Below are 17249 nucleotides of genomic sequence, written 5' to 3' on the forward strand. Positions count from 1 at the left end.
TGTATATTGTGTGTGGTGAATTTTTGTCAGAAACTATTTATATTCAATTTTAAATTTTGAATTTAAAATAATTTCTAAACACAACCGATTGCTTGATCTCCGGATCCCCACAAAGGACCCAGCGAGGATCCTTTTCCAATTACAAGAACTGAATTTTGTCATAAATTCAAGACAATTAAACAATTAGGCCAAAGAAATTTGGGTTTTTTTGAATTTTTTTTTCTGGGTTAAGGTTGAAAATTAGGAAAAAGAATTATAAACCAAATAAAAAATGGACAGAAAAGTGAGAACCGTTGATCAGATAATTGTAGTCTGTAATTTAGTCGACACGGTGGAAATTCCGAGAAACATATCATCACATCAACGGTTCTTAATTAAACAGAGAAAATAAAAACAAAATAAAAATGAAAAAAAAAGAAGAAGAAAAAATTAATGACGAAGAAGAGAGTTGGGAGGCTCAGAAGGATCCATTGGTAATTTTTGTAATCACACTTGGGAATTTAATCCCTCAGAAAATAGGTAGACTTTCATCATCACTGCCTCAAACAAATCGCACAAAGCAAAACCCTAATTCTAGAGAGAGAAGAGCGAGCAAACCCTAATTCTAGAGAGAGAAAGAGAGCGATGAGAGAGAGACGGCGAGAAGACACAGATTGCTGTGACGAGGGAGGCTCTGAGCTCTGAATATATAGAAGCGCGATTCCGATTAGGGTTCAAGTGTTTAGCCGTCTTATGGGCCGAGCAGCTTTCTCTACTGAATTACGAAATTACCCCCAATACTTTCAGCCCAATAAGGCCCATTGAGCAATGTACGTTACCGATCTAAAAGTAGAAATGGGCAGAAAGTGACTTGGGCAGAAAGAAAAAAGTCCCAAATTTGACTATACATAAAGAAGGTGGACCTGAAATCAGGGCCCAAAATGGCCCAAATCTCAAACGTGTCAGCGAACAAAACAAACCCTAGTTTGCTTCTTCTCGCTGCCTCTTCTTCTCCTTCTTCTGCAGTAATGGATACATCGTACATGTAGATATTACAAGGAACATGAGTATCTTTTCTCAAACATCCCAAATCTGTTTTTCCATAGCCGAATCTCCATGCGAGCGTTGTTGCTGCTGCTGAAAAGTGTTCATCATTGCCGGCAATCTGTGCTGACTCATTGCCTCCAAGTCCAACCTTTGTTGCTGGTAGTGGTGATGGTGCTGCTGCTCATGCAAGTTTGGTGGCCTCGACCCTCCGATACCCAGGAGATCGAGCGTCGTTGAAGGCCCCAGCGCGCTGTTCATTCGATGCGTAGAAATACTACTACTAGAATTGTTGTTAGGGCTATTAATGTCCTGATGGTCTTGTTCGAAATTCTTTAACAATGCCTGGTGGCTCTGATGGTGCTGGTGGGATTGCCATCGATCCCCATAAAGACTTGGCTGAAGAGTCCCATGTCTGTCATTGCCGAGCTAGCGGCTGAGTTGTTGGAGTGATGATCAAAAAGCTGTGACATTTCTTGTGGGCCCTTTTGCAGGAGCTGGTTAGTGAACCCTCCTATCATGTTGTGTGAATTATATGATAGAGGATCAGACGCTTGAGGTTGTTGTTGGAAGTGGTGAGGCTGATGATCATACGATGGTGGGGGTCGAATATTATTGTTTAGAAGGGAATTCGGGCTAGAGAGGTGTCCGTGATCAGGACCTGCCATGCTGCTAACAAAGCTCTTCTGCATCATCGGCGAGTTGATCGTAGAGTTGCTTGCCGAGGCTCCCATTTGGGCGGCTTTTTGAAGCAAGGCGGTGGCTGACATTTGAGCAGCCCCAGTAATACTACTTAGGCTGCTGCCTCCGTTTTTGAGTTCTTGGTTGTGAAGGTAATTGAACCCTGATGAGCTGTTGTTGTTGTTGGAACTTAGCTGAAGGCTGGAGGCCGAGGTGGAAGACACGCTTCTTGGCCCGCCAAAGAGCGAACCGGTGGTGCTTGAGAACATGCCTGGTCCTCCACCACCACCTGGAATGTTCATGTTCATGTTCATGGATTTGAATGGCATTGGGACCAGATCTTCAGGAAGCTTGTTTTTGTTGGGGTTAATATCGTAATTGAGGAATTCGGAGACTCCTCCTCCTCCCATGGTGGAGGTGCTGGTGTTCATGGCCATTGATGGTATGAGCTGATCAAGTGGCATAGGCATTTGGTTTACTTTATTGTTTTCTTCTGCCAATGCGTCACAAAAAGCTCTGTGGGTGATGAAGCTATCCCTCCTGCACGTTTACATGCAAAAGTACAAAATTGTACTTGATATTGTTGATTACATAAAATTCTGTGGAAGAATGTGCATGTAGTTATCTTATTTAAATTGCAATAAACTATTTGGACATTCAAAATAGACATAAGCTAATATAAATAGATTCTATTATTGTGTGTACTCTATTTATATTAAAAATTGTGTCAACAAGTGTGTCAATGTTATTGCTTCTAAACAATGTTGGAAGGGCGAGATCATATTTTGTGACATAAAATAGAAAGGTTCCAAAAAGAGATCGACAAATGTAACTATTATTTCAATTGGTCGGCCATTTCTTTCCTAAATGTATATTTTTGCATTTGGAGGGCTCAAGCACAACAGTTATGGTACATTAAAAATTTAAAAGTCATTTTACATATAATTTTGTGACAATTAATGCTTGTAAGAAAAATGTTGTAGAAATTATAACTAGCTCGTGGAATAATAATAATGTAGTTAATTGGTTAGAGTAGTGTACTTCATACTTTGCGCTCAAGTCTGAATTCTACTTGCAATATAGATTAATTTAGTGAAGATTATTGCTTGGTAAGTTAGTATAAAAATACACATATGGGAGCTAATTCTTAATAGATTAAACAACCATCTATACATGAAGTAGTTTTTGGTGATCCCAATCTTGATCGATAATATGTTCATGCACATGCAATATTCGATTAACAAAATTAAACTATTCATGATCATAAGTTAATTAACGAACCTGGAAAAGATGGTTCCACAGTCACATTTGTACTCCCTAGTGCCGCAGGTCTTCTGATGCGCCTTCCAATCCGACTGCACTGCATATTTCTTGGAGCACTTGTCACATTTCCATTTTTTCTCCCCATGTTTCCGGCTGAAGTGCTTCTTAATGCCGGTGAGATCTCCTAGCGCCCGAGCTGGGTTGTGGTGAACACACGTCGGCTCGGGACATATGTAGACCCTTTTCCTAACCTCAGTGGTGGTTCTCTGCCGGAGCTTCCATGGAAGGTTATGGCCTCGACGATGCAGCTGAAGGTTTTGATCCCTTTGAAACCCTTTGTTGCAGATCTCACACACAAATCGGTTCGTTGCCATTAGGGTTGTTGGTGATAGTGCAATAACTTCTGCGCTAGGATCTGATCACACAAATACAAAACTTTTAGAACATAATTAACTAAGTAGCATAAATATAAGTATAATTAGCAACACTGGTTAATTATGTCAGCATATACACTTGTGGCCAACAAAAAATTGAAATCAAGCAAACAGTTGTATATTATTGTCAACAATTCTTCATAAAGTTTAGATTCTTTCGCAAGATAACTCAAATTAGAACTTCTTTTTTTTTTTTTTGAAGAAAAAGCAATATACATCGTTGAAATAAAATATTACAAGACTCAGGCATGACGCCAAATATTGGTAAATATTCTCGAGTGAATCAATCTCAACATAAGCTGACATGATCCGGAAAGAAGCCCTTTTGTTTTGTTCTTCTGAAATGAATCAAATCCCGGCGCCTTGTGTTGTATGTTATATACATATATATAGTGAAACATGCCAATCAAATCAAGAAACTACTAGATATTAATTAAAGATTATTTGCCTGGAGTTCCTGGAAGATTTCTTTTCTTCTTAAGTGGTGGCGGCTGCTGAGGCTGCTGATGAGTGACAGAGCCATTACTGTTGCTTTGGGCACCGGAAGCACCGCCAGAGCTGGAGCGATGCAAGTGGTTTTCTTGCTGCTTTTGGTCTTGACCAATTTCTAATTCTCCAGTATTATTCCCTGAGGAGAAGCTTCCTTCTTCAACATCACCTGTAATATTTGACATTTTTGACAGACAATAAGGTTGAGATAATTATACAGTTATAATTAGCCTGTCCTTTTTCTACACTCAGCTCAGATTTTCTATGTTGCCAGAAGGACTAGAGTACTAGAGACTTGTTTTTGGTGAACAGAAATCCAGGAGTTTGCTTTTGGTAGAGGAAGACAAAAGCAGGGAACTCAGCTCCTTCTTTTCTGGTGACACTGGTCAGAGGAGGAGAAGCAACTTTTGTGCAATTAGACTTAATCTTGGAACCTGGTCTTCTTTGGCCTATACTTAATTTAATTACCAAATACCCTTGACTTGTTGGGTAAATACAACCCTAACCTTGCTAGCTATATATACCTTGTATTCCTTTTGTTTTTCTTTTTATAGTTCACATGTGACCAATGAATTAATTAGATAGTTAATTTATTATTTTTTGTCCCAAAAAAAAAAAAAAGTTAATTTATTATCGTGAATTAATATCTTTCTTTTATCCCCTCTTATTCAATGAAAAGAAAAACTGCAATTAGTTATGCTCGGTTTAGCTAAATTAGGGCTCGTTTGGTTGTACTTTTAAAATAACTAAAAGCGTTTTTAGAGAAAATGTTTTTGAGTTCCAAAAGCACTTAAAATGCTTTATGCAAGAAGCACCAGTTATGTGTTTTTTCCAAGAAGCATTTTAAGTGTTTTTTCAGGAATTACTTGCATCTTTAATAAAGACTGGTTCTAAAAACATTTTCACCAAAAGTGCTTTAAGTCATTTTAAAAACACATTCAAACGAGCTCTTAGTTAGAGCAGAGTGCTTTCACATTTGCACTTAAGTTCGAATTTCCTTTTTTATAATTTAGATGAATTAGTGTAAATAATCATTTGTAAAAGAAAAAAACCATTAAAGAAATTTTTTCCCTAACTATATATATTTATTTATTTATATATACACAAACTGACACACCCTGACCGAGATCAGGGCGTGCTGGCCGTCACACGAAGGTGACGTAGCCATGTGCACGTGCGGAAGCTAATAAAGTAGTAATATAAAAGTACGAATAAATAAAAACTAGCAGACAAAGTACTAAAACAAGTGCTAGCGTAGTGAGATACAATTTCAGAGCAAGTCTATAGCAGTCCCAAAAGAAAAGTTGCGACAAAAGTACACCCGAAGGTGACCCTACGCTGGTGAGTATCTGTCAGAAAAGCCGGAAGAACCCTCTGGGAGACCACCGAAACTGCTAAGCAACTAGAACCTGGAGGGGCGCAAAACAAAAGCGTGAGTGGGCAAAAACAAATCTTTCGAAAACCATTCGTAAAAATACTTTCTAACCCCTCGCCGTAAAACCTGTATACTTCCCAGAAAATAAACATATACACATATGTATAGATATGCTAATCATGCTCAATTATATGCCATGTACTCAAAAATATACCATGCCGAAGTCTCATAATGATATGCAAGTGCCCAGGTATAAACATATCAATATCATGTAATCTGGCAGCCGGAGTCACCTAACATGACCTGTACGGTTGCATATAGAGCTCAAATCTCAATCTCAATATATGAACCTGCCCACGAGTCGGAACCACCTAAAGTGGTCTGTACGACAGGCCTGGGTGTAAATAAGTGCTACGATCACGTGAAGACTGGGCGAATAATCGCGGGTCACCTACGAGTCGGAACCACCTAAAGTGGTCTGTACGACAGGACTGTGCACCTACCTTGAATCCAAGGTGAGCATAAGGTGCGGGAGGTGAACATCACGTGAAGGACTGTGCCCTGGCCACGGGCGGGAGCACTAACACCGGGGGTGCAGGTTATGAGCTCTCTAACTATCTCAAACCGCTACTGAAATATAAATATGAATACCACTTACCTGGCACTTACCTGTGCGTCCACAGCACCCAACATGCATATGTATATGTGTATAGGGCTGGGTTCGGTTCAAATTTTTTTCGGTTTTTTTCGGTTCGGTTTTTCTCGGTTCGGTTTCGGTTTTTTTTCGGTTTTCGGTTTTTTGAACCCACCCCTATATGTGTATGCCACAATAACGTAATCAACGATGCACGAATAACGATAATGTAATGCATGGCATAACTAATAAACTTTTATTCAATTTCTGGGAAAATATAGTATATAGGTATATACGGAAAACCAAAAGCCCACTCACTGGTATGTAGAAGGGTCGTAGCCCCCTTGCCTCGCGTGTGCACGCTCGTCCTCGGGGTACGTGTCACCTATATGCGAAATAGCTATAAAAACGTTAACTTTAAAGCACATAACCTAACTTTCGTAATAACTTCTTATACATTGCTCAAAATGGAAAAATGAATATACCAACGTGCTCTACACAACCTCAGGATCACAACCATATTTTTAGAAAAATTTTCCTCCGCCGCACGCGCCCCCACGCGCCGGCCACGCGCAGGCACGTGTGGCGCACACGGACGGCGTCAACTGACGCCGTGAGGAATATTCCGTTATCTCTAACGGATTCCGTCAACGGCGTCAGGAATATTCCGTCACCTTCTCCGGCGAGCCTCCGGCGACGTCGCCGGCGCCGGAAAACTGGAAAAACTTCAAACTTTGTTTTCTCACTCGTTTCTCAACCATTTTTCATGATTCTTGAACCAAAATAAAGCCCTAGACTAGTAGAATCACGTTATACAACTTTTAAAAGCTAAAAACCACGCGATCATACCTGTCTCAAAACTCAAAACTCGGCCAACTTCGAACCAAGCTTCTCCGACGTCAAAACACTTCCAACGAAACACTCCTAGGCTCCTCGTGACACCACCAAGCTACCTACTAGCTTAGAAATCCCAGAAACGTGATGAATAATTTTTGCATGAACAGTACACAAAACAGACATCGTCGAATCGACGTGAAAACGACGGATTTCTTACCTGAAAATGGTATGGCTGTGTTCCCCTCGACCTCACGAGCTCAACTGTGTCCTTGGTTTCCTCGATCTGTGATGGTTTGAGGGAGTTTGGTGTTTGTCCGTACGTTAATGGTGAATGGGAAGGGAGAGAGAGACACGGGACAGAGACAGGAGCAGGGATAGAGAGACAGAGAAAGAGACAGTGTGTGAGTGTGTGTGTGTAGCCCAGCACATGCCACACCACACCAAACAACCAATAATGTCAAAGAAACGAACTAGGGGTAAAATTGTAATTTCACACGTGCGTTTCGATATTTCCGGAACGGGATGTCACACAAACACATTCTCATCACTTTCTTGTTTAGTTATCGAGGTATGCTCACTTCTAGAACAAATTTATAAACAAATTAAAGTCGCTTAAAGTCAAGGAAAAAAAATTCAACATAGGGCCTAAATTTATAAACAAATCATTTTTTAAGAGAGAAATAATAATTGGATTTTGGTTGGTGAACAGAAGTGTAGAAGCTTACTTAAACTTGACGCATAAAAGGGTTACAGGTACCAGGAACACTTGTTCGTGGTGTATTATTTTGTGTTATGTTATGCATGGGCAAGGTTGATGTTTCACTTCTAGGGTATATTAATAAAATAAATACATGTGTCATAATTTGAGTGGAACAATAATACCACGTAATAGTGTTTCACGTACAAACAAATTTCTCCAAAGTACATTTCGGATTCAAACCATCATCCATTTCGGATTCAAACCATCATCTCTCTTCCGGACTATGATTCCTTCCCCTCCTCTTCTCATCCCCTTCCATCCCCTCCTCTTTCACCTCTTCCGGACTAGGATTCTCTCCCCTCCTTTTTCAATCCCCTTCCATCCCCTCCTCTCACATTCTCTATTTTGTCTTTCTCTTTTTATAAAAAATTAATATAAGATGTTGACGTGCTTTAACCGTGATTGGAGGAGAGGGAAGGGGAGAGAAAAAAAGAGGGGAGAGAATCCTACTTCCTCTCTTCCTAGTATGTAGCTTTGAGTAATCATATTAATTGCTTATTTTAAGTATATTAAAAAGATATGATTATCATTCACTGAATTTAACTTAGGAATTGATATATATTTTCTTTTCACTAATGATCTAGGCAATGTCCTAATCAAACTTAATTACCTAATGGCCATTCTCTGTAGCTTTAGGGTCCACATATGTAGTATAGTTTAGATAGGAAGAAATATGGCTACTGAAAGCATGGTTTCATTTCTTAAGTTTTTCTTAAGTTCAAAGTAAAAATGCATACTTTTCCAAGCTGTATAATTCAACTTTTATATCTCTATCTATCGTTCTTCCATAACAAACCTTCCTGACTAGATGCCCTTGTATTTTACCATGCATCCTGTTGAAATGAATTAGTTTAATTCAAACCTACGTAAGTAATTATAAACCCTAAAGTAGTTCAAACAAAAATTTCACAAATAATTTAAGCTTAGTCACATTAACTAGTTGAGAGCTGCCGAACCCGATTTGTCCTTATTACTTCCAAACGATCGAAGAGAACCAAACAAGTCCATATTTGTTGTATTTAAAGGATTTATTGACAAATTAATTCATGATATATATAATAGATGTTGCTGCTTTGTTTTCAAGGTCAAGTTCAAAGTGAATGAGTAACGACATTAGCTAAGAGCTTAAGATAATTAGTCATGAAGAAGAGCACTAGGCACAATTATATTCATTCCATTCTATTATGTCCAGCCAAATTAATCTACATCAAAGCTAATTAAATATGACCTACATGTGCGTAGAGGTGACGTCTGACTTTTAATTTTCAAGCTTGTTCGGAAGTACTTTAAAATGACCGAAAGAGTTTTTAGAGAAAATATTTTTAAAACCAATCATTTGTAAAAATACAAGTAAAATTTTAATTTCCTACCAATAATTTATTAATATCAGCAATCTTGATGCGACTATTGTTGGGTAGCAAATATTATTGATTATAATATATATATATATATATATCTCTGAAAGTTTTATAGTGCATGATAGAGAACTTCTAGTGTTAGTTGATTACTCGTTACTACATCAAATCAGTGATTCTGAACGATTCGTGCATGCGAACAATTGATTTTACTATAGCTTGGTTTATGTAAATATCCCAATTACCCATAACTTACATGAGAATCGATCTAATTAATCTATATCTTCACTATATATAAGTTGTTTGTTGAAAAGGAATAAATTAAAATAAAATCTTAATTTGTGACCCAAATTATAATATAAGGTTTGTTTGGAAGTGCTTTTAAAAATGACAACGCTTTTAGTGAAAATGTTTTGGGGCCAAAAGCACTTGAAGTGCTTCATGAAAGAAGCATCACTTGCGTTTTTACCAAGAATTGGTTCTAAAAATATTTTCACCTAAAATGTTTTCAGCCATTTTAAAGTACTTCCAAACGAGTTCATATATGTGCACATAAATTAAATAAATGTGGGCATGCAGTTTATCCTTAAGCTTTTCAGAAGCTTAATGGGAAAAAACAAGCATGTAGGCTATAACATGGAAAACAACAAGAAGACAGAAGCTAGAATATCAAACATGGTTCAAATTAACATCTAAATACGTGGTCAATAATTTCAAAACTCTAAGAGTCCAGATTCCATTTCTTTTATCACAAATCACTAATCATTCCAAATGGTAACAAAGAGATTGCTTAGTAATCATCGAGGAAGGTCGATGCAATAGAGGAAGCTAACATCAACACAACAACGTAATGACAACGGGATCCAAATATCACCACCCATTCTTCCATGTTTTCCTCGATTATCTTATGATAAAAACCGAATTTTCGACGACCAAAGCAGCATTAGGGTGCTAATTGAATTTCATAAAAATATAAGATTAGTGACTCATGAGTTGCTAATTGACATGAGCAAAGGAGCCCCATGGATAAAACCAACACAAAAGACGGTCAAGACATAATATACATGTATTATATTTTGTGTAATGAAAACGATGTTTGAATAAACAAAAACAAATTAGGGTTTTGATTTGGACATCGAAAAATTTAAACAACTGGAAAGAAATTTAAGGAGATGAGGAGGAGGATATATTTTAGAGTTGTAGTCAGCCATCAAACTTCAACTTCGTCAATTGGATTTGTAATCAGGATTTGTCTGGTATTAGTTTTGTTAATTACAAATTTGCAGGGTTCTTTAACAACACAAACAAACTTATTGTAATGTTACTTTTGTACAGATGATCTGCCCTACAAACGCAAGGTCCAAAAGCGATTTCTTGGGCCGAAAATCTTTAAAATGTTCTACATGAATGTTGAGAAGCTTAGGTTGAGGCGACAATAATACAGAAATATGTTTTATGATGGTCGAAAGTAGTTTTTGGACCAAAAATCTTTAAAATGTTTTACGTGAATGTTAAGCTTAGGTTGAGGTGACAATACACATTAATATGTTTTATGATGGTTTTTGCAGAAACTTCCAAAACTAACTAAAAATCGTGGGCTATAGCTCACAATTTTTGTAAGTAATGCAACTATTGAGTTTTTATAAGATTTGTTGTGTGGGCATTAAGATAAATTACTAGCTAAGACATGTTCAAGAGACGAAAATTATCAAGTGCCTTGCATGAATCTTAAGAAGCTTTAGGCAGCAAAGACGGAATTTAATCCAAAAAAAATTGTGGTCACCACTGTTCGATTTTAATCCAACGATGGTAAAGTATGATAATAAAAATTGAATGACCACCTCGCATTGGATTAAAACCTTACGGTAAGTGACCAAAACAATATGGGGTACAGGAAAATAGGAATCACATTATACAACTTGTATTCAGCCCGAGCGACGTGGCAGATTTTCTTGTGGACTCGGCCAGATGGCGGAGCACATAACAAAATAGAAATGCTGTCCACCCGGCCCATCTTAATCTGTATCAGATGCCGGTCCAGCCCACGAAGTTGTTTTACTTCCTTTCTTTCTGGGGATGTCTTTGTATATTCTGTGTGTAGCAAGATATGCCGTTGCACCATTTTTTACACAACCTTTAGTATGAGTTTTTTGGGGTCCTACTCTGTAATGTATTTTAACGATCCAAATCGTCTATTTTTTAGAACATTATTCATAGATCATCATTGCAAAAAATTAGACAAATCCAAAACTATTAAGACATTCATTTGTAGTGAAGAAAATAAACGAGTACGATTTTACAAAGAAAACTTAAAAACTCTTAATCCAACAGTCATATAGTTTTAGATTTGGATGAGTTTTTTGTAGACATGATTTGAGGGAAAACCTAAAAGATGGATGGTTCAAATTATTGAAATACATTACTATGTTCGTAGTTCAAGAATATATTACGCTGGTTAATTATGTGGTTTGCTTGTCACCTACATGTGTGACAATAATTGATAAAAGTTGGCTAGTGATTTAACACTCATTTTTTAGCATCTGCATTCCTTTTGTCACTGTATGAAATAGTAATATATAGTTTGAAGTAATAAATAATTAAAAGAGAAGTGTTAAAATTGCTATCACAACTTTTTAGTGTGATGTCGTTTGTTTCTTCATATTGATTTTCCTAAATTCTTGTGATTAATTAGTTAAGCTTTGTTTAAGGTACTTAAAGAAAGAAAAATCATATACATGAAATTGTGAAACAAGAAGTAATACATGGCAACCTACACCTGCATGTCCCTCATCTGTCTTCCATCGATCCCATCTCCGTTTCGATTTGCAATCACTATTGATTAAGGTCTGTTGCGGTCCACCAACGGGAATGTGTGTAGAGTTTTGGTGTTCAAACTGGCTCGGGTGACCACACCATCACATTCTTTCTGTCTACCTTTTCTAGCAGTGTTGCTTGTGGTAATCCTACTGACTTCTTTAGTTTTTCTAGCTTGGTGGTTGCAATCTACGAGATGCTATCTAATGGAGGACGGAGTCTGTTTTCTTTCTATCTATGAGGTGTTTTTTATTGGGTTCCTGGTAATTGTTGGTGGTGGTAGTTCAAGCTCGTCGTGGAGTGCCGTTGTGGCGCTTTAGGCGACGGTAGTGGGAGGAAGCAACTAGGGTTTTCTTCGGTGTGTTCTATATTTTGGGCTCAAAACTATGTTTTGGGTTCTTCGATTACCATGGAAGTCCATTCTTTGCTTGTGTGGTTATTGTATTTGGTCCTCTTATGTCATTATGTTGTGTTTTGGTAACAACGTAACTTTTGACCAAAGAAGAAAGAAGTAATAATGACAATGTTTAATTGCGTACAAGCTTTGGACCAAAAGGCAGTTTACGGACCAAAACCCTAATTTAAAAAAAGTAAAAAAAAATCCAAAATGGATCAACTAAGATGCCCACTAGAGCAAGCAAATTGGAGAATCGAAACGAAAGTAGGACGGTGTGGGCCCCAAACTATATATAAAAATACAATGTGTATTTTTCAGAGGTTCACTTAGCTTTTAGCTTCAGATTGTCTCTAAAAACTCAGGACTGACCTTGATGATCTCACATAATGAGTTGATTGAATGAAACGTATGTTCTAACCCCACCAAGTTCCCAAAATGATCACGCAACGATGATGATTGTGCCGGAAAAGTAAGAAATATTAGAATTAGGGTTCTCAAGCTTAATTAGTTTGAAGATACGAGAGCCATGAGTGTGTCTTTATCCTTGTACTTTTATTGCGTGATCTGCCTGCTGATCGACCAGATTTGAGAGTTGGTATATATGTTCATTGAACAAGGACCACAAATATTCATGTTCTCTAAACAGTGGTTTCACGCTGCGAAATAGTACGGCAAGAAGCAGAAACATTGGTTTAAGTTTGAAACTCTAAAAGCAGCACCTTTTTGCCACTAGCGGTAACCATGGCACGAACATATATTACAAATATGTGGTGGTAATATAATATTGGCCTGGAATGGGAATGGGATATATTCTTTTGACATTGTTAAATTTTAATTTTCAGAAAGAATTTATTTACGAATATGCATCCTTATTAAAGGGTTGCAGCCTTATTAAATTTTATCTTTTGTTATCACCATCCAATATCTTCTATCCCCCAAGAATTGATATAAGTTGTAAAATTAAAGAAAAAGTACATGCAACTGTGAGGTTCAAAATCTTTATAAGGAGCTGAGCTACTTTTCATGTATCAGAGATAAATTAGTGATATAATTAAATTCTTTTAAAATGGTTGAAATTATTTTTTGTGAAAATATTTTTAGAACTAATCTTTAATAAATTAAAATACAAGTGAACCAACCATTATAAAGAGTTGAGCTACAATTCTCACATATTAGAGATAAATTAACAATATTAATTTGTAGTGTACATTGGAAGCTAAGACTTGCACGATATATATAAACCCTTTCACAGATAAATGTCATTTCTTAGTTTTTTATGTCTGAACCTTCTCTATGTCTGACAAGTTTATTGTCCTTTTCATCTTCAGACAAGCATCAGCTCATCTATAAATTTATTACTGTAATCCCCTTTAAGAAATGTGACTGCATAGATTAAGAGTATAAGTGCCTATGACTTTTATTAGACTACATAACAACCAAACCAATACAAACTTTTCCTGCATAGATCAACGGGTTTGTGTTGTCCTTGACTGCACATGTTTTTCCATTCATAGGCTACTTAAATTTAATTAATTGAGCATTATAACTTGATGTTCTTCAACATATTCATATATATGAGAACTGGTGTCATACATGCATGTTTCTTTCTCATGATTTGTTGAGGATAATTTAAATACATTAATACATATATGCTAGAAAGAAATTAAATTCATATGATTACAGACAATTTGCTCAATATTATATCTAATGTTGATTATAATTTAACGAAACGAATCAAATTTCATTGCAAATAACTGTAGCGTCGAATAAACTTCGCAACTCTCATTTCAGTTGTCTCCTTTTTTGTTTCTTTCTAAACGAGTCTTTGATTTTTGTGATGTATAAGCATCTATACTTATCGCTTAGTTGCATACTTAAAAGAACCTTAGTTATAAAATGAAAATCTAATTAGCTAATTGAACCTTTGCGAATAAATTATATATGTCATTTTCACAAGGGTGGGAGTGGGAGGTTTCACTATTAGCGTAATAATCAAGATTAGGACATGTGAATTAATTTGCACCAAGTGAAATTCTATCCACCCTAAACCCTAGCTAGATCAAACTGCCACGTGCCAACCCCTACATAACCTAACAATAATAGTGCTCTTATTTGGCAAACGAATCATCATTGCATTTCGCAAATCAATCCATGATTCCTGGCCCTGGCTGTCGCCTTGAAAAGTTGATTAGAGTACTACGCTGTTGTTAGAGTGACATAATCTCATGTAAGAACCTTAGATTTAGCAGTAGGTAATTAAACACTAGGGTTTAGAATATATAATCAGTCCATTAAAGTTGAGGTTTCTATCATAAAACCAATTAGTAATATGAGAAATAATCCAACTTACTCATAAATTCATGTAAAGTCCATCCTCTCATCAATGTGAGATTTATTTTCAACACACTTCTTCATGTATGACGAATTTTCAAGTCTAGCACGTGGACAACGCAAATTAGGTGACGTTGAGCACTTGTGGCAGTTGCTATGATACAATGAAGAAAGTTGAAGTTCCAACATAAAACGAATTGGCAATTTGGAGACTAACCCAATTTACTTATAAGCTCATGTAAGGTTTCTCATTTTATCAATGTGTGATTCATTCTCAATACAATCCTTTTAGGTTTTAATTGGTTTGAATCTGCAGTGCAACAACTACACGTGCATGACTTTTGTCCGCAAATTCAAATTCAGTTCATTATTTGAGATTAATTAGTTATTAATCTTATTGAGCTTTAATCAAAACAGATAGTCGAAAGACCCGGGGGGACAATTTTCTCCATTGTTGATATGTTTGAGTCTTTCTCTTTTCCAAAGCTTTTACTTAGGAGTACATAGCTTCCACAAAAAAACCTCTACACACACAGTAATCCAAGGAGAGATTTTTGATGTACCGGAATACCGTCATTTGGTGTTATTATTTTACTTAAATTATGACACGTATATATTTTTATTATTATTAATGTACTCTAAAAGTTTGATAAAAAATGTACTCTAAAATTATGACATATATCGACTATGTCACTCACTTATATTATAACACGACAAATAATACATCACATAACAAGTATTCTTAATATAGATAAACATTTCCACTTGAGAGGGAGAGCGAGAGTGAGATTAGAGAATAAACAATTAAGAAACCAATTATACCAACATAGAGAATTGCCTGTTGTGCTGACCAGGTATTTGTCAGGCATGCCACGTCATCATATCATATGATATGGTGCATATGTACATAAGTATGCATGTATGGACATCTAAGGTTCTATATAAAGCAGCTTAAGTAATTAGCAAGTGAGAGAGGAGCTAGGTCGCGACGTGTCTGTGTTTGAGAGGATCAAAATTTCATAATATAGAGATGGTTGATAATATAGGAAACAATAATTCATCAGATAGAGAAGGGTTTAAGTACAATTTCACAGGTGGTGGTAGTGTCTCTAGTGATTATCACCACCATCTTCATCATCAAGAGGGAGTCATCAAGGAGCCAGATCGGCTGCTTCCAATTGCTAATGTTGGGCGAATCATGAAGCAGAATTTGCCCCCGAATGCGAAAATCTCGAAAGAAGCCAAAGAAACCATGCAAGAATGTGTTTCTGAGTTCATAAGTTTCGTGACTGGAGAAGCATCTGACAAGTGCCACAAAGAGAAGCGCAAGACGGTGAATGGGGATGACATTTGCTGGGCTCTGGCAACTCTTGGATTCGATGATTACGCGGAGCCACTAAAGAGGTACTTGCATAGGTACAGAGAATTGGAAGGAGAGAAGGCTGCTAACCAAGGTAAGGCTAATAGTAATGAAGAACAGACTGCCACCAAGGACAAGATTTCCTACTAGCAGCAGCAAATACCTCTAATCCTCCATCGAAGTACAATATGATGGAAAGGGGAAATAGCTCGCTCTCCCGGCAATTTTGAGTACTGATCATATGAATTAAGCGAGGTAATTAATATACTTTTCAAATAATTAGTACTACTAGATCTTAATTAAATTGCATGTGTAGAAGGTACATGACTATATATAATTAAGTGGGGAGTTAGGCTTTTGGTTTTGGTTTTTGTTTTCATGTGTGCTCTCATAATTAAGTCCTGGGGATCCTTCTTTGGTTGACTGTAATTAGCTCAAGAATTATGAGATTGGAGTAAATCCATTGACTTTTTTGTCTTTTAATTCAAATATGAAGTTTATTGCAGGTGATTGTATGAGATATACATGTTTAGCTGCGTTCCTTGTTATCTTGGTTTTCTAAATCGCGATCCGTAACTTGTGAAATCTTGTAAACAGGTTATCTTGCTAATCTTCCCTTTCAATTTTGTCCTCAACCTAAATTCAAGCGGAGGGTTAGTGATGGGATCTGGATATACTTTTCCCCTAATTTATGTCATATTAAGGGCGATGGAAACCCTAACATCACATTTGTGCTAACTCACAACAAAAACAGGAAACACCAACCATATATGCATCTGATTAGTTAAGCATCAGATTTTTCTTAGTGCAAGCTGCCATTAGGTTCTTTGCCCTTTAATTATGCAATCTACTCACAAACACCAATTGTGCATAATCTCGTATCAATTTTGATGCTAACTACGTCATGTTCCGACCACATTTCTGGTGTGATCGAGTTGAATCTGATACGATCAATTACAGGAGAAATTGGATATGCTTAGGGTTTTATACATGGATCTATCTTAGCTCTGGGGAAAACAATTTGTTTGTAGGTTTGCTATTTGACTGATATTAGAATCTTATAAAAGACTTGGAGATCATATCTATGCATTTTCTCTTGAGAACTGGTTTGCATTTGAGTACTCTCTTATTGTTTAGATTAAAACTATTTCCTTGCCGTTTGGTTTCCTTTGAATATATATAGGAAAATAATGATTGAAAGAATATCTCTGAAGGTGCTTTGTCCGGCCAAATTTTGGAATTCGTCAAAACGAACTTTGATGCTTTGTTGTTAATTTTACCCTCGAACGGTAAGATGCAAGTCGAACCAGAATTATGTCCTGATGTGCAATTTGGCTCACTTAATCTCCTATAGCTCGAACCATCGTAGTTTTACCTTTGTCATAATCTCAATTCATCAATATATTATTCAAAAAGAAATTCTCTCTGGGTTACAATTTTATATGTTTGTGTACATATATGCCATGTAGGGTTTTTCCTCGTAAAAATGAAATTTG

At 36.7% G+C, this 17249-nt stretch overlaps 1 protein-coding gene, 2 non-coding genes and 1 pseudogene across 3 annotated transcripts; 1 reads left to right on the plus strand and 3 right to left on the minus strand.

Annotated features, from left to right (window-relative positions):
- Positions 1 to 291: 291 nt before the first annotated feature.
- On the minus strand, positions 292 to 366 carry LOC125478661. The gene has a single exon (XR_007259445.1). It is a non-coding gene; the product is annotated as a small nucleolar RNA Z155 (small nucleolar RNA).
- An 83-nt stretch (positions 367 to 449) lies between these two features.
- On the minus strand, positions 450 to 546 carry LOC125478660. Its single transcript, XR_007259444.1, has one exon. It is a non-coding gene; the product is annotated as a small nucleolar RNA R41 (small nucleolar RNA).
- Positions 547 to 1056: 510 nt separating this feature from the next.
- On the minus strand, positions 1057 to 4075 carry LOC125478547 (annotated as a pseudogene).
- An 11272-nt stretch (positions 4076 to 15347) lies between these two features.
- Positions 15348 to 16258, plus strand: LOC125478649 (nuclear transcription factor Y subunit B-5-like). Its single transcript, XM_048587037.1, has one exon. It carries the CDS (start codon positions 15424 to 15426, stop codon positions 15901 to 15903), a length of 480 nt encoding a protein of 159 aa, XP_048442994.1. The 5' UTR covers positions 15348 to 15423; the 3' UTR covers positions 15904 to 16258.
- Positions 16259 to 17249: the final 991 nt, after the last annotated feature.

Source organism: the organism of the source record quoted next, unplaced genomic scaffold (genome assembly GCF_019419815.1).
Source record: "Pyrus x bretschneideri cultivar Hongxiangsu unplaced genomic scaffold, Pyrus_bretschneideri_v1 Contig25, whole genome shotgun sequence".
NCBI classification, from domain to species: Eukaryota; Viridiplantae; Streptophyta; class Magnoliopsida; order Rosales; family Rosaceae; genus Pyrus; species Pyrus x bretschneideri.